General features: G+C 48.1%; 1 protein-coding gene across 6 annotated transcripts in view; it reads right to left on the reverse strand.

Moving 5' to 3' along the window:
- The window catches only part of RALGPS1 (Ral GEF with PH domain and SH3 binding motif 1), a 2,625,553-nt gene that overhangs the window by 118,278 nt on the left and 2,481,512 nt on the right, over nucleotides 1-25,763 (reverse strand). For all 6 annotated transcript variants that reach the window (XM_069609374.1, XM_069609372.1, XM_069609376.1 and 3 more), the window contains 2 exons: nucleotides 9,679-9,735; nucleotides 8,007-8,112 (listed from right to left, as the gene is read on the reverse strand). In XM_069609374.1, coding sequence (XP_069465475.1) covers nucleotides 8,007-8,112; nucleotides 9,679-9,735 — 163 coding nt within the window. The remainder of the gene's footprint in view (nucleotides 1-8,006; nucleotides 8,113-9,678; nucleotides 9,736-25,763) is intronic.

Consider the following 25,763-nt stretch of genomic DNA (forward strand, 5'->3'; position numbering starts at 1 on the left):
ACCCATACTCAAACGGAGGGCATATCTGCGGGTGACCTCATCAATGTGGGCCGGGACATGATTGAACCGCAGTTCCAAAGGATACATGTAGATATGAGAATTTTATTTTAGTAATCGGAGTTTGAAAATGTTATCCTGAGCGGTTTCCAGGGAATATAAACCTGCAATTTTGAAGAATAAACCCTACAATGATTTTTTGATTTCAAAAGAGAAATGGTGGTAATCGCACAGAAGGCAAAGAGTATACCCAGGTGCGAACACGGGCTGGAGAGAGATGGCGATGCTACGGCTTCAGTGGGATGAAACCTCCCATCTGTCACCGCACCTGACATAGGGCCTCATTATGAGTTTGGTGATGTGGTAAAAAATGGTGGTAATGCAGTGGTAATAGAGTTACCACTGCATTACCAAACCGCCAAACTACAGGTTTGGAGATAAGGCACATGAAACACCTCCAGCAAAATGCTGGAGGTAATTCCTCTGCTTTACCGCCCCAAACCGGCCAAATCAGCGGTATTATCGCCAGTGGTAATGCTGCGGGTTGTAATACTATCAAAATCCCTATTCAGCCCTATGGGATTAATGGAGACTAACACTGCCTACCACCACTTGTAATCCGGTGGTAATACCGCTGATCATAATACCGCCGGACAAAGTGGTGGTAACGGTAATACCATTTGGTGGTATCTTGGTGAATTTACCGCTGAGACACCAACACATTCGTAATGAGGCTGATAATCACACTGAATATCAGAAAAAGTGGTTTTATTTTGCCATAAGATATATATAATATATTATATATATATGTGCTCAGGAGGTCTATGTTAAAATATCCTGGGAATAGTAACCCAGACTGGAAACAAAGCAGTTAGATCTAAGAGGTGAAAACAACTAAGTGTACATTGAAAGTAATGTAAACAGCAAAGATGAAGACATCTCCAATGGAGAAAGTAACAATAAATACATGTTTTATATTACTTTTTTCTAAAAAGCAAAGTCTGCATTTGTTTTATAAATATATTTTTGATTTGTTATTGATTTAGTAGCACAAGGGGTACCCCTTCATCCCACCCGTAGCTAAAACCAGTACCCCATTATTTACACTTACCTATTTGCCTTCCCTTACCTTAGAGGTATCCTTTCAAAACGGGGGTGGGGAGAACACCCTATTCCGCCATGCACCCTTCCAACCCACCTCTCCTCTTGTGAACTGTTTTACATCATGCCAGACTTATCCGAGCCAGGAGTGTTTTCCTTTTATCTTATCTCTGTGCCATGTTTTGCATTAAATAATAAAGTCGCGATATTTTTGCTTTCTTCATTTTTACTTTATTTATTTTTAGTAAAAGTGACTTGTACTGATTTATTTTCAGCCTTCTTCCTTTTTGAAGGGCTAGCTTTACCGTGTACCTTTGAAGGAGGCAGAGGCAAAAGGTACCCCAATGCAAGCCACACACAGGGGCGACCTTCACTTGCGCTGCCAAGGCCTCATATTCCCTGCAATGCTACCGCCACCTAGAGAAGAGACGCCAGCCCCTCCATCAGTAGCAGCCTTGCGCCCTATTTGGAACATGCCTCTCACCAATGGTGCCGCCACCTATTTGTTTTAGGAAAGCCTCCAGGCAAATAAGGGATCTTCTCCCTTGCAGCGCACTATTGTCGGGCCACCACTCGGACATTGGGTATTGCAGAAGAAGAGGCCACAAAACCCCTCAATGCCACCACATGTTCCATGAGCCACTAGCAATACAACAAATCAGCGGTGTTGGAGAATGTATGCCAGGATTCTGCAACCTTGGATCTCCAGATATTTTAGACTACAAATCCCATCAGCCCTAACCAGCATAGTCAACTGTGAGTGATCATGGGAGTTGTAGTCCAAAACATCTGGAGAGCCACAGGTTGTAGACCCCTGATGTACGTCATATATATGATCCCTTGTAAATTATCCAATACAGTTCACATAGCCTTTTCGATGTGCCCGTCTTCTTGAATACCAAGTGGCACACTTGTCAGGCAGCACCCTACATCTTTTCAGGGGGTCCTGCCTGCATTAGAAACCTATTGGATCTCTATATGGTGCAGTTGAGGGAGATGCTACAAGATGAGGTTGCCCCTGTGACCTTAAAAGTTGAGGGGTGTATGTGTCATGAATCGCAGGGTGGGCCCCTTTTGGGCTTCATGGTCCCTGTCACAAGGGGCTTGTACACATTAACACTTCCAATATGGCCGTCCAGCGTATTCCCTTCTCGCTCCATGCGCTGGACGTAGCCCTTCTCTATTTCTAGACCAGGCCTTCCGCGGCTATGCGCATCTCAATGCTATTGCGAAGTAGCAACCAGACGTGTGCTCCGTAGCTTGCGGTTCTTCTCCTTTTCCACTCCCGGTTTCCCTTTCTTGTCCTCCCCCTTCATCTTACCTCCTGGATTCGAGTCCTAGCGAGCTTGCATTGCCTCCTGGATTCCTGGATTCGGCCTCCTGGAAAACTGAACGCATTCTGGATTCGGCAGAGACACGGGCCACCTTCTTCAAAACCCGCTCCATCCGTAAGAAGGCATCAACCAAGGACGCCGGTAAAGAACGGACTCATGTGAGAAGGAGGGAACTCCTTGACAGTTTGAGACGCCACCCGTTTGAAAGCGATATCGACATGGAGGCTGCCGTGCAGGACCTGATGCGTCGTATGCAGGAACTATCAACCGAGGTACAGAATCTGAAAGCAGAGAACGCCGCTCTCAAACAATTGGTCCTATCCCGGGATTTTGCTACAAAAGGAAATGTTATACTGGGTGGCATCGTGGATAAATACGACGGCTCAGCAAACACCCTTTGTTCATTCCTGGATTCGTGCTTGGTTCACTTTACCTTCAAGCCTTACTACTTTGCGACCACCAGGGCCAAGGTGGGTTTTATAATGTCTCACCTTTCCGGGAATGCCTTAACTTGGGCCACTCCCCTCGTTAACTATAGTGATGCCCTCTTGGACGATTATGATGGGTTTAAAACGCACAAGAACGCTTGTCAGATTTTCAGCAAGGGACCCAGGATATGCTCAAGTATGATGTGACCCGATTTAAACAACTGGCAAAGGAAGCTGACTGGTCCACTGAGGTGAGTTTTACCCTGTTCAGGAGAGGATTGAACGAAGAAATTAAGGATGAGCTGGCCAGAGTGGCACGACCAAGCTCGTTCCAGGCACTAATGGATCTTGCCATGCAGATTGACTTCCGTATCCAGGAAAGGAAGTCAGAAAAGAAAAAATCCAAGGGAACACCTTCCAAGGTATCATTTGAGGGTACCCCCAGACCGGACATCAACCCAAGCCCAGTCAAGGAATCCGAGCCCATGCAGATTGGGGCCTTTCGTGGACCCATATCTCCACAAGAGAGAATGAGGAGAATTCATACGGGCTTGTGCATGTACTGTGCCTCAGATAAGCATTTGGTTAGGGAATGTCCTTTAGCACCCCCTCGGCATTCGGGAAACGCCAGCTCCCGATCCTAGATGGAGCAGAGCTTCGGGAGAGAGATGTTTGCTCCACATCCATTCCATCCTTGAACTCTCCTGGACAAAACAATTTGGTGGTACTACACGCCTTTGTATCACCATCCAAGAATACAAACTATTCCATGTTGGCCCTGGTAGACTGCGGAGCAATGGGAATATTCATCGATCATGAGTGGGTTGCTAAACATTGGATTCCCTACGAAACACGAAGCACCATGCAACCTGTGGAAGCTATCGACGGAAGACCCCTCACATCAGGGTACATAAGCCTGCAGACCAAGGAGATCCGGCTTTCAATAAATCACCATCAGGAGCTGATCAGGTTTGACATTATTAAGTCAGCTCATTACCCTTTAGTATTGGGCATGCCCTGGCTACAGAAACACAACCCATATATCAACTGGTCTGCGGGTTCTCTATTCCTAGGCTCTGAGGTTTGCATGTCTCACTGTCTATCCCTAGAACCTCCATTAACACACCCAAAGGAACCAACAAAGGAACACCAGACACCACTAATGGTATCCAATGTCATGCAAGTTCCTGAGGCTTACCAAGCATATGCTGATGTGTTTTCGACTGCCATTGTCCAGGCCTTACCCCCACACAGACCTGAAGACTGCGCAATAGATACAGAACCCTCTGCAATGATTTCCTTCGGCAGGATGTTCATTCCTTCCGAACCCGAGAAGAAGGCCCTAAGAGAATACCTGGATACCAATCTTGAAAATGGCACCATAAGACCTTCGAAATATCCTGCTGGTGCTTCTCTATTCTTTGTTCCCAAGAAGGATACCAAGGAACTCAGACCCTGCCTTGATTATCGCGGGCTAAATCAATGCACCCTCAAGGACCGGTACCCATTACCCCTGATTTCGGATATCCTGGAAGCCGTGAGAGGCGCAGTAATATTCACCAAGTTGGATCTCAGGGGCGCCTATCATTTGATCCGTGTCAGGGAAGGGGACGAATGGAAAACCGCCTTCAGAACACCGTTTGGCCATTATGAGTATCTAGTCATGCCCTTCGGACTGGCTAACGCCCCGGCAATTTTCCAACGCTTTATGGACAGGGTGTTTTCTGACATGCTGTTTCTCTTTGTTATTGTATATCTGGATCACATATTGATCTTCTCCAAGGACCATATACAACATGAAGAGCATGTGAAGGCAGTGTTGCAGAGACTCCGAGATCATAAACTCCTGGCCAAACCAGAAAAATGCTTGTTTCATGTAACCTCCGTTCATTACCTAGGGTTTATTCTTAGCCCAGAAGGAATTGGTATGGATCCTTCAAAGGTAAAAGCCATATTGACGTGGCCTGCTCCTACTTCCATGAAACAAGTTCAATCTTTCCTCGGACTTGCTAATTTCTACCGGAAATTCATATCTAATTTCTCCGAGATAGTACAACCGATTGTTGCTCTCCTGAAGAAAGACACTCCTTTCCTCTGGTCAACACCACAAGATATGGCGTTCCAGCATTTAAAGGCAAAGTTTAAACAAGCTCCTATCTTGGCTCAACCCGATACTAGCTGTCCCTTCCTGGTAGAAACAGACGCTTCAAATTACGCCATTGGCGCAGTCCTGAAACAAGAATTAGGAGATAAACTGGAACACCCAATTGATTACCTTACTCCCAGTGAAACACATTATTCAGTCCTGGAAAAAGAATTGTTAGCCATCCGCCAAGCCTTCACTGAGTGGCGACATTTACTTCTGGGAGCTAAACATCCAGTTCAGGTCCGTATGGACCACCGGAACCTCCAGATTCTGCAGTCTTTGGAGTGTAGGAACAGTCGCCAGGCACGTTGGGCATATTTCTTCGCCCAGTACCAGTTTCATATCACTCATGTGCCAGGATCACAAAACCTAATTGCTGACGCCTTATCTTGATGACCGTACTACGAGCCCACTGAAGACAAGGCATATCCTCAGATGTTTTCCCCCACGATCTTTGTGGGCCAGGCAGTCAACCTCCTTGAAGAAATCCAAGCCCAAACCCAATCCTCTGATCTGTGGAAGGACACATCCAAAAGAAATCAATGGAATATAAAGGTCCGGGAAGGTTATTTGTTCAAGGACAATGTATTGGTCATACCTACAAAAAAACTACAACAAAGAATAATGAATCTCTGTCATGATACCCTACACTCCGGACATCGTGGTGTCACCAATACCCTCCGTCTGATACAAAGGCAATTCTGGTGGCCTAGGATGAGACCCGACGTACGGCAGTACATTCAATCCTGTGTTGTCTGCAGCCAAAATAAACACGATAACAAGAAACCAGCGGGCCTTCTACTACAACCTACACTGCCAACAAGGCATTGGGAGATTATCGCTACGGACTTCATTGTGGAACTGCCACCTTCCCGTGGGTACACCACCATCATGGTTACCATAGACTTGTTCACTCATATGGCTCATTTTACTCCCCTGCATAAATTACCATCCTCTTCTGAACTAGCAGGAATCTTCCTGGAACACATATTCCGTTTGCATGGACTCCCTTCCAAGATTATATCGGATCATGGACCTCAATACATCTTACAATTCTAGAAACATCTCTGTCAATGCTTAGGGATCCAACGTGCCCTTTCATCAGGTTATCACCATCAAACCAACGGAATCACAGAGCGTGTCAATCAAACCCTGGAACAGTATCTTTGATGCTTCGCCACCAAGGTCCAGGATGACTGGTCACTCCTGATACCCGTGGCTGAATTCGCCTACAACAATTCTGACCATTCGGCACTTATGATCAGCCCCTTTTATTGCAGTCAAGGATTTCATCCATCGGTCCTGCCTTCTGTTCTTCCTCAATCTACGCCAGTACCTACAGTTGACTCCTGGATCGAAACCCTTGACAACATACATAAGGAAGCCAAGGAATTCTTGGAGAAGGCCAGGAAACAGACCAAGAAATATGCAGATTCCAGAAGAAGACCTGGCCCTTCTTATGCAGTCGGAGATCAGATCTGGTTATCCTAAAAATTTCTACCCGACATCTACGGCCTAGTAAACTGGCCCCTCAGTACTATGGTCCATTTTCCATTAAAGAAATTATAAATCCTGTTTCTTATCGGATCAAATTGCCAGAATCCTAGAAGAAGATACACCCAGTTTTTCACACATCTTTACTGAAACCCTACTATCCATCCTCCCGAAAATCCTCCAGACCTCCTCCTATACTGGTCGATGACCAATTGGAATATGAGGTATCTTGGATTTGTGATTCCAGGTATAGAAGGGGCCAGCTTCAATACCTGGTTGAATGGAAAGGATATCCTCCTAGTGAAAGAACCTGGGAGCCTGTCTCAAACATCAAGGCCCCACAGCTGCTCAGAAGGTTCCACCTCATCCACCCGGGCAAACCAGGAGGGAAGGGTCTTCGGAGGAGGCATGCTGTCATGAATCACAGGGTGCGCCCTTTAGGGCTTCATGGTCCCTGTCACAACGGGCTTGTACGCATTAATACTTCCAATATGGCCGTCCAGCGTATTCCCTTCTCGCTCCATGCGCTGGACGCAGCCCTTCTCTATTTCTAGACCATGCCTTCCGCGGCTCTGCGCGTCTCAATGCTATTGCGAGGTAGCGACCAGACGTGTGCTCCGTAGCTTGCGGTTCTTCTCCTTTTCCACTCCCACTTTCCCTTCCTTGTCCTCCCCCTTCATCTTACCTCCTAGATTCGAGTTCTAGCAAACTTGCATTGCCTCCTGGATTCCTGGATTCGGCCTCCTGGAAAACTGAACGCATTCTGGACTCGGCAGAGACACGGCTGCCTTCTTCAAAACCCGCTCCATCCGTAAGAAGGCATCAACCAAGGACGCCGGTAAAGAACGGACTCAGGTGAGAAGGAGGGAACTCCTTGACAGTATGAACAGCTCGCTTCATTTTCAACCAATGTGTTCTCGGGTCTTCTGGTAGGTGGACACCTGAGGCATATAGATATCTTTCTTCCCCCAAAATACTTTACTACGGCGCACCCGCACTCACGAACAAGCTGGCGCAGGGATCTGAATTACACTGTAAGCATTACAGACCATTGAGTTCAATTTTCATCATCAAAGCCTTGCAAAAAACGTTTAGCCAAATGACAGACTCAGAAGGAAGATGCACAGAGAACACTCATATCACACACGACATCACACACAGACAGTTTCCGTCTGCGTCTTGATCTCCTCTGCGCTAGGTCTCGCCACTGTCTCTTTAAATAAAGGCCACGCCCACATTGCATGTAGCTCTCATTGGACCAGTCTATCTTGTCCCTCATAAATGTATATGAGGTGGTCAATTTCATTCTATTATTGCCAGATGGGCCTCGCAGTCAGTGAAGCTGCAATCTTCCTAGGAGATAATGATATGATATGGCATTTATAACGCGCCTATACACAAGTGTTTCACTGCTCCCTGCACCAGAGAGCCCTTGGGTGTGGAATACGATTGCACAGACATGTGGGACTCTTCCTGGTGTAGGTAAAGGATTCAAAGGAGACTTACTGTAGGTTTTCTCCCTTCTTTCAGCAGCGTCTTCCTTCTTAAAGGCCCTTCGATTGCGATGACTCCTGAAGAACTCCCTAAGGTGCAGCTGCATGCCCCAGAAGGGCTAAAGCGAGAAACAAGAGCAAACTTAAAAACAGGCAGACTTTACATTTTGCAATTAATAAAACGAAGATCAACCAAGGATACCATGCTGCATTGGCGTGGGTATACGATGCAAGTTCTGCCCTCCTGCCCTCCACACTCACTTCATCCATTTCTTTGGTTTTCTGAGGTACCAAAGAGGTGGTGGCCCTCACCACCATCTTAAATCTCCAGCTCCCTCACGGGCTAAATAATCTGGGTGCCACAGACCGCCACTGGGAAGTAGCCGTGCAGTGGCGGGCTCGTCCTCTCCAGTGAGGGCCTCAGGTGAGTATCATGGCATCGGGAAAGTTACTCAGTGACCAGTGCAGGCAATATATGAACGGATAGTGGAGGAGGGTGGAGAGTGGTAACCACTCTGAGGGCAAGCATTTCCTTCCTGGGACTTAATATAATAATTAACAAGTGTGGGCAAAACCAACAGTTTGGGCTTTTGAATAGGCATGGGAAAGCCATTTGCCAGGCATTGTCACAATGTTACTACTTGGCTAGTCAATAAGAAAGGATAGCTCTGCTGTTGGCAACAATGCTGGCTTTGTCATTTCTTGGTATTAACAGGACTTCCGTGCAGGTAACAGATATACACGGGGTGGCTGAAGGCACACTTGTTTGAGACACTTATATTGCACCAGTAGCACGTTTAGAGCCACTGCTATGCACAAACTCACAGCAGTACTGCTTAGACTAACACTAGCAGGCCAAGGTTTCATGTTACTCCTTGATAGAGTTAGCTCAAGGAGCTCCCAGGAGAATGTGGTTTGGGCATGCCGGGGCAGGTAGTGGGTGGGACTAGGGATTAGCATGGCCATGAGATGCCAGTGAGTCAGTAAATAACCAAACAATACCCATAAACTGTTCATGCCTGCCTACATGTATTCCCCTGCCTAGCTGTACCCCAAATTCAATCATTGTGGTTCACAGGTGGTGATTAAGTGCCACCTGTTAGCCAGAACTAAAAAAGTCACAGTGAAGGAAGGAGGATTGGTGCAGTATGGGTATAAGTAGTCCTTCTTGATGAGGTGGTTCCACTTTAATAGAGCATGGGTATCCCCTTCCCAGGGCCTAAAAGGATCATTACAAATGGTGCTGATTGAGACATCAGTGGAGGACTTGAGTGGGGGAATACTGGGTGTGGGGCTACACATATTTTGGCTTTGTATGGGCATTCCCCATTATGAGTGGGTACGTTATTCTTCCAGGTACCTAAAGAAATCATTTAAAATGGCCCGTCAAGGATGTACGAGCGGAGGAATGTCAGGGGGCTATATTTCTTCCATGCAGGGCCTTCCCTATTAAGAGAGACCCCAGATATAGTAATCTAGGAAGCCAAGAATGTGTGCATTATTCAAAAAGGCCTTTGACCTATTCCAGTGGGCCACATCTGGGATATACAAATGATATGTAATGTAAAGGGACAAGGTATAGTCCAAAGAATTCGAAGTAATGCTGATTAAACTGAAACACTTGGCAGAGCAATGCCGGATCCCCCCGGACAGAAGAAAGCTCAAAGCTCCGAACATCTACGTACCGTTCGGTGGCGTGGCGTGAATGCGTCCAGGCATTGGCTCTCTCTGATCGCGACGAGCTGAAACGTAAAACACACTGCCATTACTGTGTGCTCCACAGTTGTGGCAGCACCTGCATGTCCCGTTGTGTACAATCCAGACATTTGAGCTTTCCTCTCGTGTGCACACAAGCGTCACTCTGCCAAGTGTTACTCAATGGAGACGGAAGTGATCGTTGATCCCCGCGATACCGCTAGTGTCAGGATTTCATGCATGCTGCACTGAAGACATTAACACAGACATTGATTGAATCAATGGAAACCTCATGTGATTTTGGCAGCACATTTATGCAACATGTCACTCTGCACAAATACCACCCAGTGGTGATTGAAACCCAAATCCCTAGTACGGTTGAGATCCACTTTCAGAATGAGACCGCAGCATGGGGGCGTGAGGCAGATGATAACTAAATTCATTTCAAATGTGTAATGGAAGAAATGATCATCTTTTTTTACAGATTGCAAAACCCAGGGATATGACCAGACAAATCCTTCAATCGGCTGCTGAGATTGTGGGAAAGGATGGGCACTGTGATTGGCATATTTGCGTTTGGATGATTTGGGGCAAACATTATTGAAAGCTCCTGAAGCAGAGCAGACGTGTGAGAAGGTTATGGCTAGAGCAACAAGACAGAAGGTCACATTTCACAAGAGGCTTATGCACGGCTACACAAATAGATCGTGCCACCTGTATGCCCTGAGCGCCGGCTTTGCAAGAGGTCCGCGACCCATCTACAGATCCAATGAGTCGGTGCCTAATTCAAATCCTCTGGGGCGTTTGCAGAATCAGACCATGGTTCATGAGTAGAAACCAGGGAGGTTGGGGTTCCCTGCGTTTACAGGCACTTTTGGCGCACGGGTGGAGGGAGGAGATTGGGAAATGGCTCGTGGTTAGCTTTCAACACGTGCAAATCCCTCGGCAGTCAATTCAGAGGCGAATGATCTCTGAATTTCTCTCCTGTCTCATCCTTGATATGATATATGATATGATATGTTATTTATAACACTCTTAATACCCAGGGGTTACTAAGCGTGGACCTGGGGAACCTGTGTTTCTTCCAAAGCGAACACGTTGCCCCTGAGCTATCCTCCTGCGACCTCTCTTGTGAACAGGAGGCTCAATGTTTGGCATCATCTTTGGTCCAGCTCTTTTCTTCTTAGGTAGAGGGGAGTCCTCCGACCCGTAACTTCATTCATTAGGTAAACATTTAAAAGAAGGGGTATATCGCTGAAATGCTAATGCAGCCCTCTACTTTGGTGGTTCTTGGTGCTACTTCCTTACACACGAACGGGAGATGGGCTGCGGGCCTCCCGCCTCCGTTAGTCCCTACACTGAGTTTCCACCCTCACAAGTTACTCAGCCCTTCCTAGTGCAGACTCTGCTTACGGTGGGCCTCCCGTGGTGCGGTGCGTCTCATTACACGAGCATCAACGTTTCCCACTTGCCCCTATTGGGCGGTCTAGAACCCTTGGATACAAACTATATGCAACGCTTGCTGTCCGGCTTTCCTCGCAGGAACTACAACGAAAGGACTCCAGGACAAAAGACATCATATGTATTGTATTTTTTGTAAGTCTTTCGTTCTTAATATTTGTCAATTGGTCTGTCAGGGTCTTTATTCAGAATTACAGTTAACATTCAGCCCTCAATCTACACCCACTCCTTTCCACTGATAGGCCCAGTAACTGAACAATCCTCCAATATCTATTTCTAAGCACTCTGTATTCGGACCAGAGGCAGAGCTCACAGGCCCAACACTCCAGAGGATGCCTGGGGCGGACCTGGGTGGGATTTAATATCCCAGGAACCAGACACTAGGGAAAAGCATTCCAGCTTTTGGAAAGGCCTCCTGCCATGAGCCCAGGTGTACTTCGTTGCCTACAGACGAAATATACCAGCAGCTGGGCAGACCTTGTGCTGAGGACTAATGCTACGCTGGCACACGGCGGAAGGGGCAGAGACAATCATGGGCACTCATTTGGAAGCACGTGTTGGCGGGCCTTAAGATCCGTTTCAGAGATAGGGGGCCCCACCGCACACAGACTTTGCTCTGACTGTACGGGTTCTAGGTAAGGGAACATGTAACCCAAGGGATGGCTGAGGACAGACCAGTGGCGTTTAACACTTGGTGACTCCTCTCTGGTCCTCACTGCCAGGGCCAGCCTTAAGGACAGCAGCGCCCTGGGCGACTTGGCGCCCACCTTCGCCCACTGCGTGCCCCTGGTTAACAGGGGGCGGGTCGGAAGGGGGCGGGGCCAGGATGGGCCACTTTTTTTGTTGCTCCGGCGAGGAGGTTAAATAGGGCGCGTTAGCACCCCATTGTCATTGAATGAGCCCACCGCCGCGGGTTCATTCAATGACAATGAGGGGCCTGCCACGCCTTCTGCCACTACGCCAGCTCGGGGGAGCCCTTGAAAGACTCCCCCGAGCTGGCGTGGTAGGGGGCTAATGGTGCCTTTTTTTATGAAAAGTGCCCACAGCGGAGGGGCGCATTTAAATGCATCCGCCGCCGCGGGTACTTTTTACAATAAAAGGCTGCTGGCTGCGCCTTCTCCCACAACATCAGATCAGGGGAGCCCTTGAAAGACTCCCCCGAGCTGGCGTGGCGGGGGCTAATGGCGACCTGGGGGGGCGTGGCACCCCGGGCGGTGGCCCGGCTCGCCCCTCCCCCCTAAGGCCGGCTCTGCTCACTGTCATTTATTCTGTCCTTCCTTCAGTCCTGTCCTGTAGTCCCTGTACCATCATGGTGCTCCAACTTCCTCCAGAGAGACATGCGCCCCGCCCCCCGTTAGAGGCCATTGCATGGTGCACGTATGTTCCTTGGAACCTGGTCTTCTGCCCTTCTCTCTATCCATGTCTCTCTATCTCTCGTTCTCTCAACCCTAGCTCGTATCCCCTCCCCTTCGAGGGATCCACCCGCAGGGGTCTGGTCCCCACTCCCACTCCCTGCTTCTCTGACACTCCCAGCCAGACACCTTCCACTCTTCCTGGATCTTACCTGGGAAAATGTGTCCATTCAGAGCAGACAAACAGGAAGCCTCGTGGACCACAGGAAGAATGGCCGAACCCCACATCCAAACGGACCCCCATCTTCCCTCACCAGCCGTGCAAGCGTGCTGAATTTCCAGGCACATACATGCTGCATCTTCCAAAACATACTAGTGACATGCACTGGGGTAGCGGCTACACTGACAGGGGTCTGCAACCTGCGGCTCTCCTGATGTGTTGGACTAGGGCTCCCATGATTCCGCGCCATTGAATATGCTTGCTAGGGCTGATGGGAGTTGCAGTTCAAAACATCTGGAAAATGTTTCATGGAGACCGCGAATTCCTAATGAACGTCAAATGTACTTATGTGTAAAACTGAGAAAAATAAATGTTTTCCCAAAGAATAATGAGAGTAAAAGAAATGAATTTAGAATGTTTTAATTATCCGTCACGTTGCTGCCCCAACGTGGCCGGCGATCTCACGCACAAATGAAATGGCCAACTTGATTGACAAACATGAAATAAACAGATGTTAACTTTGCCATTAACAGGGTTTTTATTCCTAGTTTTGGGGGATTTTATTCACAATGAAAAAGAAAAACAAACCCAGCAAAATCCTCACTTTAAGTTTCTAATTTTCTATTTATTTAAAAACGTGTACAGCTAAACACATGGAGATTCTGCAATATGCTACATGTCAAGCAGAGCACATGTTCTATGTGTCTTCCTGATAAACAGTTCCTATGCAGCCATAATGACCCTTCAGAAAAGGGATTTAAGGGCTCATGGTCAGAACATAACAGTGATTAAACTTTAGAGAGCACCATTACCTTGGGTGATATTAACACATTACACTGCACAGAAAAGGTTCGTGGGACATTTAAATGTGGCTGCAGGGGCGGGGCAACACCATACATGGAACTAGGGGCTGGAATGGGGCTATGGAGCGGCAAAGTCCTCATTCTGATTGCTGAAGAAGAAAGGTACCGGGAGGCAGCAGAATGCGGCCCATGGTGGCGGGTTCCTCGCTGTGCCACCATCGGTGCCCCACATGCTTTGGAGGCGTGGAGGGAACAGAGCGTTGGTAGGAGAGGTGGCGGGTACTTGCTACACCTTCGCACACATGCCAACAAGGCCCATTCCATTCAGGAGCAACTGTCCAGTCCTGGTTTTAACGTTGCCTTCTGAGACTAGTAGTCCTGGGTGTACAATGGGGAAATCCAAGACTACGAGACCCCGAATGCAAAGATAAAGCCAGGTCTGGACTAGCCTCTCCCAAATGGAATGAGGAATGGGGCATGTATACATATGTCGCTGCCTTCACCTCTAAATCGCAAGGCGCATTCATGCCAACATGCCCCTTCCCATTCAGGGGCTCATGGTCTAGTCATTGTTTTAACTGTGCATTCTGGGACATATAGTCCTGGGTTCATGATGGGGGGAAATCCAGGACTACAAGTCCCAGAATGCAAAGTTAAATCCAGGACTCCACTGGCATCTCCCGAATGGAATGGGACATGTTGGCATGCATGCCGTCCCTGCACCCTTCACATCTAAACTGGGCAGTACATTAAATATGTTTAGTTATACACCAATTTAGGGCATTATGGTAGCTGACACCAGAATGTCATTAGAGTCCCTAACATAAAAAGTTTTTATACTGCAGGTGGAAAACTGGGTGACATTACTCGGCCACTCTTCACATGCACACCTGTTCTTAGCTGTAGAACAGTGCAAAAGTGGCAGGAGAGACAGTACTAGTTTTATTCTACATTCTTTCAAGTATGCAAATGTGCCCATGAGTCTGGACCCTCTTTAATAGAATGATGAACATTACTCATAGCACTGGTGCAGAAAGTGTGTCAGCAATCACAGTTTCCCTTAAATGTCACTTTCCACTCATGACGGTATACCCAAGTCAATGCAGAGGTGAGAAAAAAGAAAAAGATACCATAACAGCGCCCTAGGTAGAGATACTAGGCACCGCGACAGGATGGCAGACTAGGCATGCACACTGGTACTACGACACCACTTTACCATGATGCACTAGGCATGCATGTGTTACCATGACACGGCTTTCGGGTGACGCAGTAGGCTTTCATACTGTTAGTTACATGTTTATTAGCCAGTCCTTTACATATCAGGTGTACATAAACATACACACATGTGTGCATCAAGCTTTAGGTCATCCAGCCAATATTAGCAAAACTGCTCTAGCATGAAAGAGCTCCCGTTTTCTCACAGCACAGATCAGAACATCATGCAGCACATGTCCCAGAGCTGGAAGGCATGTGCCTCGGGTTGGCGGGAAACCTTCAAGGTGCTAAGTATAAGTAGTGAGGCTTCCGGTCCCTGTGAAGGCCATGTTCTGCACAGTGCTTCTTGCGTCGTTCTTCTTTCTGCATAACATGTGTAGACGGTAATGTATGGTCCATGGGAATGGCCCTGGGGTGAAGACGCACATCTGTGTGCACGATATTTCAAAACAATTATTCAGAACTAGTGGAAAAGCCTGTGTACACTGGCTAATGTGCGTAAAGGAAGACATTTTCAGAGTGTAAACATATTATCTGCTGTATTTTCACGTAATTTATGTTAATAGAAAAAAACTATTGTAAAGGATCTTACTCCTTTTGCGTGGAGCAGTAGGAAAGGCAAACAAAATCTCACAGAATCCCTTGAAAGTTCCACATAGTACATACAACGGCCAATTGTTGTATCTGCTCCTCATTGTCTTGGATTCCACTTATGGGTTTTGGACTCATAATGTTGAGGGATGTCAGAGTGATACACTTCACGTGCAGCATGATTCTCTTCATGCAACTTGTAGTATGCTGTTAAAGTGGCATCCCTGCCTTGGGCTTTTGTTGCATCGAATTGTATGTTATCATTGTTAAAATACACATTTCTGTTGTTGGAATACACATTGGCACACACATTTTTGTTATTGAAATACACATTTTCTTCGCCTGGAAGATGAACGTGAAGTCTTCTTATTGTATGCGCAAGGCAACAGCCCCCTCTAGCGGTAACAGGCGAAAGCGGGCACATGGCAGCTTCAGACAAACATATATCTGGTCTTTTATTATATGGTATGATACTGTGTAACGATAATTTTAGCAGTCTTTTCAAAAATAATGTTTACTCACTATAAGGGTGCTCTGTCAATTTAACGGTAGGGCACACACCACAATTCTTAGGCGGTGTAAGGATTGCAGGGGAGCTGCAGCGTGTGCAACAGAGCAACTGCAAAATTTCTAAAAAGTCTATCACTTTTCTGATTTACAAAAGTTATATGGAACCATCAGTAAAGCATAAAACTGCTGCTGCCGTCCATGAAATGCCCTGCTTATAGAAGGACGTGTGCAGTAGATGTTAAGCAGACCTCACAGGGGCAGTACTTTAACTCCTTTGTTTCAAATGTAAAAGCAGGGCTTTGCAAGGAGAATGCTCTCCCGGTGTCTACTCAGAGGACATTCTCCTTGTGTTATTGACAGTCACTAGGGCCGTTGTCAGACCCTGCATTACTGACAGTCACTAGGGCCATTGTCGGACCCTGCATTACTGACAGTCACTATGGCTATTGTCAGGCCCTGCATTACTGGCAGTCACAAGGGCCGTTGTCAGGCCCTGCATTACTGGCAGTCACTAGGGCCATTGCCAGAGTCTGCTATAATGGCGGTCACTAGGGCCGTTGTCAGGCCCTGCATTACTGACAGTTACTAGGGCCATTGTCGGACCCTGCATTACTGGTGGTCTCTAGGGCCATTGACAGGCCCTGCATTACTGGCGGTCACTAGGGCCATTATCAGACCCTGCATTACTGGCGGTCACTAGGGTCGTTGTTAGACCCTGCATTACTGGTGGTCACTAGGGCCGTTGTCAGGCCCTGCATTACTGGCAGTCACTAGGGTCGTTGTCAGACCCTGCATTACTGACAGTCACTAGGGCTGTTGTCAGACTCTGCATTACTGGCAGTCCCTAGGGCCGTTGTCAGGCCCTGCATTACTGATGGTCACTAGGGCCGCTGTCAGGCCCGCATTACTGGCGGTCACTAGGGCCGTTGTCAGGCCATACATCAGGCATCTGCAAGAGTTGAGGTTTTGAAGTCATTACGTCGCATTCTTTTGTTCATAAATCTGGTGCTTTTAGGAAAAGTGTAGTTCCTCTATGAACGTCTGTAAAAGAAGTCGTTCCTCACAACGTTTACTAATAGTACCCAGTGCCAGCTTGGTGGCAGTACATAGTTAAGAGTGCAAATGAACTATTTAGGAGCATGCTGGTTCTTTTGCAATACAATGCTTTGCAAAGCAGAACCTGCACTGCCCCGCTGCTCCACGGCTCTCAGGCACTCATGCCAAGACTCGTCCAGCTTTGACAAGGAGTTCATGGAAGCACAGTGTCCTGTGGGACATCGCGGTTCATGCAGTGTTTCTTGCAGGGGAGCACAATAAATACCATGACAGAGTGGTGTTTAAGGCAGCTGAGCGGTTCCACCAATTGGTGCCTCTTTCGCCTCCTTTTTGGGTGCTCTGCAGGGCCGGCCTTAGAGGCAGCAGCGCCCTGGGCGAATTGCCGCCCCCCTTTCCACGCACGCCCCTGTTCAACAGGGGGCGTGGCCAGGAAGTGTCACTTTTTTTTTTAAACCTCCTCGCTCCGACGAGGAGGTAATTCTATGAATAGGGTGCATCAGCACCCAATTGTTCCTAAATGAGCTCTGCTGCCGCGGGCGCATTGACTAACAATGAGGCGCATTCCACGCCTTCTGCCACTATGCCAGCTCGGGGGAGCCCTTGAAAGACTGGCCCAAGCTGGCGTGGCAGGGGATAATTGCGCCCTAGGGGGCGTGGCACTATGGCCGGTCGCCCGGCTCACCCCCCCTAAGGCCGGGCCTGGTGTTCTGGTACAATTGAGATTCCTTTCCTGACGTAACAATCATATTCCTTGTTTTTTCAGTTGGAGACTAGACTCAGGCGCCCTAGCCACACCATGTTCTTTCAGAAGTGGGGACTAAACCTGCACTACACTTTCTCTCCAGCAGGGGTGGACTGAGAACCAACAGAGGCCCTGAAAATAATTTAAAGTAACTCCATAATACACGTTTTGAGCAAGCTTCCCCTTTCCATTGAACATTCGGAAACAAAGGCCTATGATGCAGTGAGCTACTGAGAAATCTCCACAGTTCCCTGCAGGCCAGTCCACCCCTGCCCAGAGTGCAGGGGCCTACCAGGAAATCTCCACAGTTCCCTGCAGGCCAGTACACCCCTGCCCAGAGTGCAGGGGCCTACCAGGAAATCGCCACAGTTCCCTGCAGGCCAGTCCACCCCTGCCCAGAGTGCAGGGGCCTACCAGGAAATCTCCACAGTTCCCTGCAGGCCAGTCCACCCATGCCCAGAGTGCAGAGGCTTGGCAGGAAATCTCCACAGTTCCCTATAGGCCAGTCCACCCCTGCCCAGGGTGCAGAGGCCTACAGAAAAATATCCAGAGTTCCCTATAGGCCAGTCCATCACTGCCCAGTGTGCAGAGGCCTTCCAGGAAATATCCAGAGTTCTTTGTAGGCCAGTCCGCCCCTGCTCTCCAGATCTGACACCAATAGGCTTCCACTGCAGTAATAAATGCATTCTGGACATCCTGATTTGGTGTCCGATTACTCTAAGAATGGATTCTATGTATCAATGCTACTTCCTGGTGTCAATTCACTCCTGAGGGACAGTTTCACTCCCCACTCCTGGATGGCTCCCTGATGTTGAATGCTTGGGCAATGTTGGGCCTTTCCGACCCTTCCAAGGAATTTAGTCAGAGGCTGCGGACGTTGTACAGGAGTCTTGAGTCCCAGGTGCCAGAAAACATTACATTTCTTCTATCGAGGTTTGGTAGGTTTGGTGCCTAGACACCTGGATCTCCAATTAAGTATAGGTGATACATTTTCTTGGGAAATCGGACCTGACACAGTCAGATGGTACCGTAAATGTTTACAAGGCCACCATTTCAGCTCAACACAATAGGATTAACTGTGTACCTATGGGACAGAAATCCCTGCTGTGTAGATTGCTAAATTGGAAATTATCTTAGATATTTTATTAGCCCAATGCAAAGGGCATGTATTTTTTAGCATATTTCAATGGATTTGAAAAATGTTTCCTATGCGTTTTACCTTTCATTCTCTCACATTTACACACGCAAAACTCATGTGTTGGAAGCTGCCATCTTTTGCTAATTGTATCAGTTGATCCATCGCCAAATCATAAGACGGCCTCTAAAACTGACATCATTAAAAGCTTACCCCCCTTGTCACAACACCACTGCATGTCTCATGTCTCCCATCCACAAACCAACCAAGGCCGATCCTGCTCAGCTTCACAGAGCAGCAGGGTCGAGCCCATCCAGGCTGTAAAACACAATACAATCAGTGCTACATCCTGGCACCCTGAATGCTGCTAATCATTTGCATTTAGAACTATGCATGATTTATATGGGCCTGTCGAAGCAGGGTCTAAAGAGGGTTTGTTCCAGTTATTGATTGTGAGCCGGTGCCGGTCCTCATGTCCCACTGGAGGGCAGGATAAGGAGGGCACTGAGGAACATGGATTCATGTCATGGAGCATACTCTTGGTCCCCATTGCGGAGGGCAGGAAACACACGTGGCAGAGGAGTGGCTCTGAAAGAGCCGACCCCTTCAGAATCTTAGCTACTCCGGAACGTTCCACAGACGGGGACGCTCTAGAAGGACATGATGAAGTGGAGCATGGACTCGTCCCGTCTCAGTTATATGTATCAATAATGGATGTGTTGTCAATGCTAGCACTTAAAGTATAATGTTGACATGGAGCCTCGCAGCAACACCAGGTGGGAGTTATTGAGGTAGCACGGCATCGTTAAAGGGATGTGGGCTGAAATATCTGTATATATAGACCTCAGCGACAGCAGAAACAGCTCACAGAATATAAATATAGGATATGTTATTGTCTCTCTGTAATGATGAAAAGAGGCAAGAGGGAAAATAAAACCCTCATTACATGTGCGCCGGTAATTACTGTTGCCACTGGTGGTAATCTGTGGGGTTCGCCTGATAGAAGGAGCACCCCCTGTATGGGGGAAATGGATGCAGATGTACTAAACTGGTTCCAACTGTATTTCATTATTTTGATTTTTTTAACATTTGCATCCTCATTTTGAGGGAGTAAAAGGATTATATACAGTAGTGGAGCACAATGCAGAGGAGGGTCTTTATTGACCCTTCTTTGGATTACATTGCAATGGTGGGGATCAGCGATGCCTACAGTGAAGAGGCGCTTTAGGGGACCTCCTATATTCTGACCTCAGGCTTTGGAGAGGAGGTGAAAAATGGTGTGCTTTTTTCTGCAGTAGTCCACCTTGCAATCAAGTGGCTTTTCCTGCTGGCGGTGTGCCCCTGGAAACCTGTCGCGAACCCTGTAATGTAGCGGGCAGTAAAACAGGCGTGATGTGCATATGCCCTCTGCGTTTACTAATAGCGCAACACCTTTAATAAGGGCATAAAGGACGTTTAGAACACACCTCACTTGGGCAAGAAAAGGTGTTGCAGTTATTCTAATTTTGGTGATCGCAGTGTTTCCTGGCATATAAAGCCCACTTTTCACATGTATTGGTCCTCCGGAAATGTGATCAAAGTTTTAGAAAACACTCCTCATCTACGGGCTCTGAGATTGACTTACGCCTTCCAATGAATGAATGAATGATTGTGGTTTCTGTGCGTACGTTCTCTTGGTTGTTTTTGCTCCTCTGCCCCATTACTGCTGAATGTTCTCCAAACCTAGTGGAACTGTTCCTATGCACCCCACCTCCTTGATGCCCTAGACAGGAGCCTGGATTCTCCCTGACCAGTCTGAAAGCTGGTACTGTGCCCTGGCCCGTGTGGTCTACCTCCACAGGCTAAAGACTCCAGGTCTGGAGGACAGTTAGACAGCACTAAACAGTCTCCTGTGCACCCCGTCACCCGACCGTCCTCTGAAACAGCCAGCAGTACTCGGGTGCCTGTGGCCCAGTTCATAATCTAGAAACGGCATTATTACTAAATAAATACAATGGACACAACCGAGTCTCTCCGGTGCACAAATGTGGAAAATGTAGTGCCATCTAAATTCATCAGACGCTTGAAGGTTGGAGGAAGCTGTCTTATTTTCTATTATCAGTAACTGGGTACATACGTGCTCTGTGAGGACACAGCCATTAGCCTGCGTGATATTACTGACTGTAAAGAAGGTTAGTCTGAGTGTAATATGGGGCATCAAGCATGGAGTAAGCTCTATTGGGTACATGCTAACATCACCTCCACTGCACCAGGCATTATCTACTGTGACAGTCACATGCTGGAGGCTAGACGGGGATTTCGGGGAGGCGCTGGAGGCCAAGACCACCATCCATTCAGTGACGTTCATCCCGGAACCGATAGGTGTGGACTCTGCTGGCTCCCCAAACCATCCCTAGCCTCATTGGATGGGCCGCCCCTCAGGCCAGAAACTCATTGTGGCCCAAGAGTAGTCAGCAGTATCAGAGCAGGAGCTGGAATGGTTGGGCCATAGCCATGTGCTTATGGGTCTTGGTGGACCTTTTGATGAATGTGAAAAGCGCCCAAGCGCGTGGACGCCACAAGCAAGTGCAACGTGACCATGTGCATTAGGAGGCGAGGGAGGAAGCGGCTTCATCAGTCATCACACAAGTTACCACCGTGATCAGGGCGTCACCATTGTGGAGCACACAGACTGTAAGTGCGCCAAATGGTCTTTAGATGGTGTCCAGCCCTGACATAGAATTGGTACCCAGAGCCGAATGCACCTGAATGACATGCTGTCCATACTAGTATAGGTCAATCAGGAAGCCCCACTCCAACTACCCCACAGGTGATGTCTAAACCTAAACCATGCATTTGAATTCCAGACAAGTTTGTCTATAAAAAGAAGCAAGGTTTTGTCGGCGGTGTAAGGAGTCAGAGCGCAAAGTGCGGAGCGGCAGGAGGGACGAGGAAAGAGCAGAGAAGGCTGTTGTAGTGGTTAGGAGGTGGAGAGGAGGAGAGAAAGCAAAATGGCGGAAAAAGAGAAGGAAGAGATTGAGAGGTGAAGAAATTCGAGCAGAAAAGAGGGGAATAAAAGAGAGAATTAGAGGAAAGGGGAGGTGAAAAAAAGAGAATTAGAGCAGAGAGGAGGTGAAGAAAAGAGAGAATGAGAGCAAAGGGGAGGTGAAGAAAAGAGATAATAAGAGCAAAGGGGAGATGAAGAAAAGAGAATTACAGCAGAGAGGAGGTGAAGAAAAGAGAGAATTAGAGCAAAGGGGAGGTGAAGAAAAGAGTGAATTAGAGCAGAGGGGAAGAAAATAGAATTAGAGCAGAGAGGAGGTGAAGAAAAGAGAGAATTAGAGCAAAGGGGAGGTGAAGAACAGAGAATAAGAGCAGACAGGAGGTGAAGAAAAGAGCGAATTAAAGCAGAGGGGAGGTGAAGAAAAGAGAATTAGAGCAGAGAGGAGGTGAAGAAAAGAGAATTACAGCAGAGAGGAGGGGAAGAAAAGAGAATTACAGCAGAGGGGAAAAAAAAAGAATTACAGCAGAGGGGAAGAAAAGAGAATTAGAGCAGAGAGGAGGTGAAGAAAAGAGAATTACAGCAGAGAGGAGGGGAAGAAAAGAGAATTAGAGCAGAGAGGAGGGGAAGAAAAGAGAATTACAGCAGAGAGGAGGCGAAGAAAAGAGAGTTAGAGCAGAGAGGAGGCGAAGAAAAGAGAGTTAGAGCAGAGAGGAGGTGATGAGGAGAAACTAGGAGCAAAGAGAGAGAGTTGAAGATAAAGGAGTAGGAAAAGCAGTGGAGGTAAATAGAAAAGAGAGCAAGAACGGAGAAGAGTAGGTGAAGATGAATATGTGCAGGAAGAAGGAAGGAGGGGAAAAGGATGATGCAGAAAAGGAAAGAAAGGCAAAGAATGAGAGGAGGCAGGGACAGACAATGAAAAGAAATGCCACCAGACAGGAAAAGACAAAGAAGAAGTGGAAAAAGGGAAACCTCCAGGAGAGGAGGAAAAATGAAAGAAACAGTATAACTGAAATGGATAACCTAAGGGAGGACCAAAGACTCAAGGAAGAGAAGGACAGGGATCAAGAACAGGGGGTTGCAAACAAAGAAGAGAGTAAGGGAGCAGTAGTCAGGAAACAGGGGGGCTGCAAACAAAGAAGAGAGTAAGGGAGCAGTAGTCAGGAAACAGGGGGGCTGCAAACAAAGAAGAGAGTAAGGGAGCAGTAGTCAGGAAACAGGGGGGCTGCAAACAAAGAAGAGAGTAAGGGAGCAGTAGTCAGGAAACAGGGGGGCTGCAAACAAAGAAGAGAGTAAGGGAGCAGTAGTCAGGAAACAGGGGGGCTGCAAACAAAGAAGAGAGTAAGGGAGCAGTAGTCAGGAAACAGGGGGGCTGCAAACAAAGAAGAGAGTAAGGGAGCAGTAGTCAGGAAACAGGGGGGCTGCAAACAAGGAAGCAGGGCCGGAGTAACGGATGGCACAAGGTGCAGGTAGACTGTTGTGGACTGCAGAGGACTGTAGTAGGCTGCGGACAGAGAGCCCAGACGAGCAGGGCAGCGAGGCAGAGAGACCAGAGGACTAGGGCTGAAGGCAGAGGAGTGTAGCAGGCTGAAAGGCAGGGAGCCCAGAGGAGCAGGGCAGCGAGGCAGGGAGCCCAGAGGACTAGGGCAGCGAGGCAGGGAGCCCAGAGGACTAGGGCTGAAGGCAGCGGAGTGTAGCAGGCTGCAAGGCAGGGAGCCCAAAGGAGCAGGGCAGCGAGGCACTGGATCAGAAGCAGGATAATACGGCAACAGGAACCGCATAAAAATCGTGGCTCAAGGCAAAAAGGTGCTGGGAGAACTCTTAATGCAAGAGACTGAGCTCCTGCAGGCAGCTGCTTAAATACAGCCCTGCCCTGTACTTAAGCCGGCTAATTGGCAGCACCTGGAGCAGCACACCTGAAGGTAATCTGCCTCCTCCCTCTCTGGTACTGAGAAGGTGGAAGCAGCACAGATCGCTAGGGCTTCTGGGGATTGTGGTTCCAATACTGATGAATGGGAATAGCCAGGAATTGATAACTGTAGCAAGGTGCATTATGGTACATGTGGTTAGCTGAATTAAATAAGAAAGTACCAAAGTCGTGCAAATGGAAATTAAGGACCAAAGTGTGAATAGGGGTTGTTCAAAGATTATTATGAAGATAAATGAGTTCAAAATAGTCCATGATGGTTGCCAATGTGTGCGCCAGTGGCCCAGGCATGACAGATGGTTAGTCCCTGCCAGAAGATGTTAGGGTGCCAGGTTGGGCTCTATCTAAGCTTTGCCCGATGGTTAAGCCCTTCCAGAAGATGTTAGGGCGACAGGTTGGGCTCTAGCTAAGCTTTGCCTGATGATCAAGCCCTGCCAGAAGATGCTAGGGTGCCAGGATGGGCTCTAGCTAAGCTTTGCCGATGATTAAGCCCTGCCAGAAGATGTTAGGGCACCACGTTGGGCACTGGCTAAGCTTTGCTCAATGTTTAAGCCCTGCCAGAAGATGTTAGGGCGCCAGGTTGGGCTCTAGCTAAGCTGTGCTCAATGGTTAAGCCCTGCCAGAAGATGTTAGGGCGCCAGGTTGGGCTACATGGTAGGAGAGTCCAGGAGGACCAACATGTGTACCAACAACCTCAGCAAGCATTCAAGAAAGGCAAAGGTACAAAAAAGAAGTGTTGGGCCACCATAAAAACCCAGACACGTGCAAGACACTGTCTATTCTGTCTTCGAGGCAGACCTGATAAGAAGGGAGAAAGAGAAGGACCTTGAACCCAAGTCCTAAGTTGGCTACAGAGCCGGGGCGCCCCTGTGAGGGGATTGTGCCTTTCCTGAACCCCATCCCGGTGGGCCCAGTGAAATCAAAACCCTGTGTGTGTGTGTCAAAGCCAAATAAACTGAATTGTACATCCGTGACCAATCCTGAGCTGTCTGTTGATTCCTCAGCTGTGAAACAACCCTTGGACAGTGCTTGCGAAATCCTGGCTGGGGTAGGGTGATAAGGAGGGGGTATCACACTCTGTGTCTTTCATTTTAAGCGGATTCAAGCCCTCGGGGAACCCTTCATGGTGTGTTGTATTACTGAACCCGTGTCATTGACCAACATGGAAGCAGGGGGCCTTAAAGGGGTTTAAGTTAAAGAATAGTTTTTAAAAAAACGATTTAAATAAAGACTGATTTAGAAAGACCGCCCTGTGACCGCATAGAGCGGTCTTTCTAAATCAGATTGTCACGCCCGTGCCTCACACGAGTGCACGCAGGGGCTGACAGGCACGCCAGGCCCCAAAAAGCGCCATCAGGGGAGAACGGGTAAGTGTTTGTGTGTTGCATGTTTGGCTTTGTTTACAGGGGAGTTTTGGTTCGCGTGGGAGCCAGTGGGGGCTGAGGGAGTGGGCTGAGGGAGGTGAAACTCCCTGATTTTGATCAAATCCCGCAAGAGTGTCAGGGTTAGGGGGCGAAGCAAAGAAATTTTTTCTGTTTTTGTACGACGCGTAAAATCAGCTGGAAAAAAAATCGGTCTTTTTGTTTGGTGACGTACAAAAAACGAAAATATGACATAGAAATCCTTAAAGGGCCATATCCTTTAATGGCAGACAGATGCCGGCCCCCACCTCCACACTAGCTTCGTCAACCTCGAGATAAGAAAATGCAGCAGGGGGAGGGGTGGAAGCTCACAATGCTGGAAATACACATTGGGTGGTGTCGCATGACCCACTAGCGCTTAGGTGCGTGTCACTGGGGGGAAGGAAGGACTGGAGCTCAACCCATCTCTTAATACCCCACTAACTGGGCACACCCCAGTACCACAGGGAAATGCATGGCAGAGAGACGATAAACCCACCCAACACCCACGGGCATCGAGAGGTCCCCGTGTCTGGCAAGGCACGTGAAGTGGGAGAATGGAAAAACAGGCTCCCGTCCTTCCCCTCTCGCGCCTGGCCTAAAGGATCACGGCCCAGACACCCGCCACGAGAAGAGTTTGCCCATCTACCAGACGACCAAATACCCTGGTACAGGAACATACG

This window comes from Ambystoma mexicanum, chromosome 8 (genome assembly GCF_040938575.1).
Source record: "Ambystoma mexicanum isolate Mex_15411 chromosome 8, UKY_AmexF1_1, whole genome shotgun sequence".
In the NCBI taxonomy this organism is placed as follows: Eukaryota; Metazoa; Chordata; class Amphibia; order Caudata; family Ambystomatidae; genus Ambystoma; species Ambystoma mexicanum.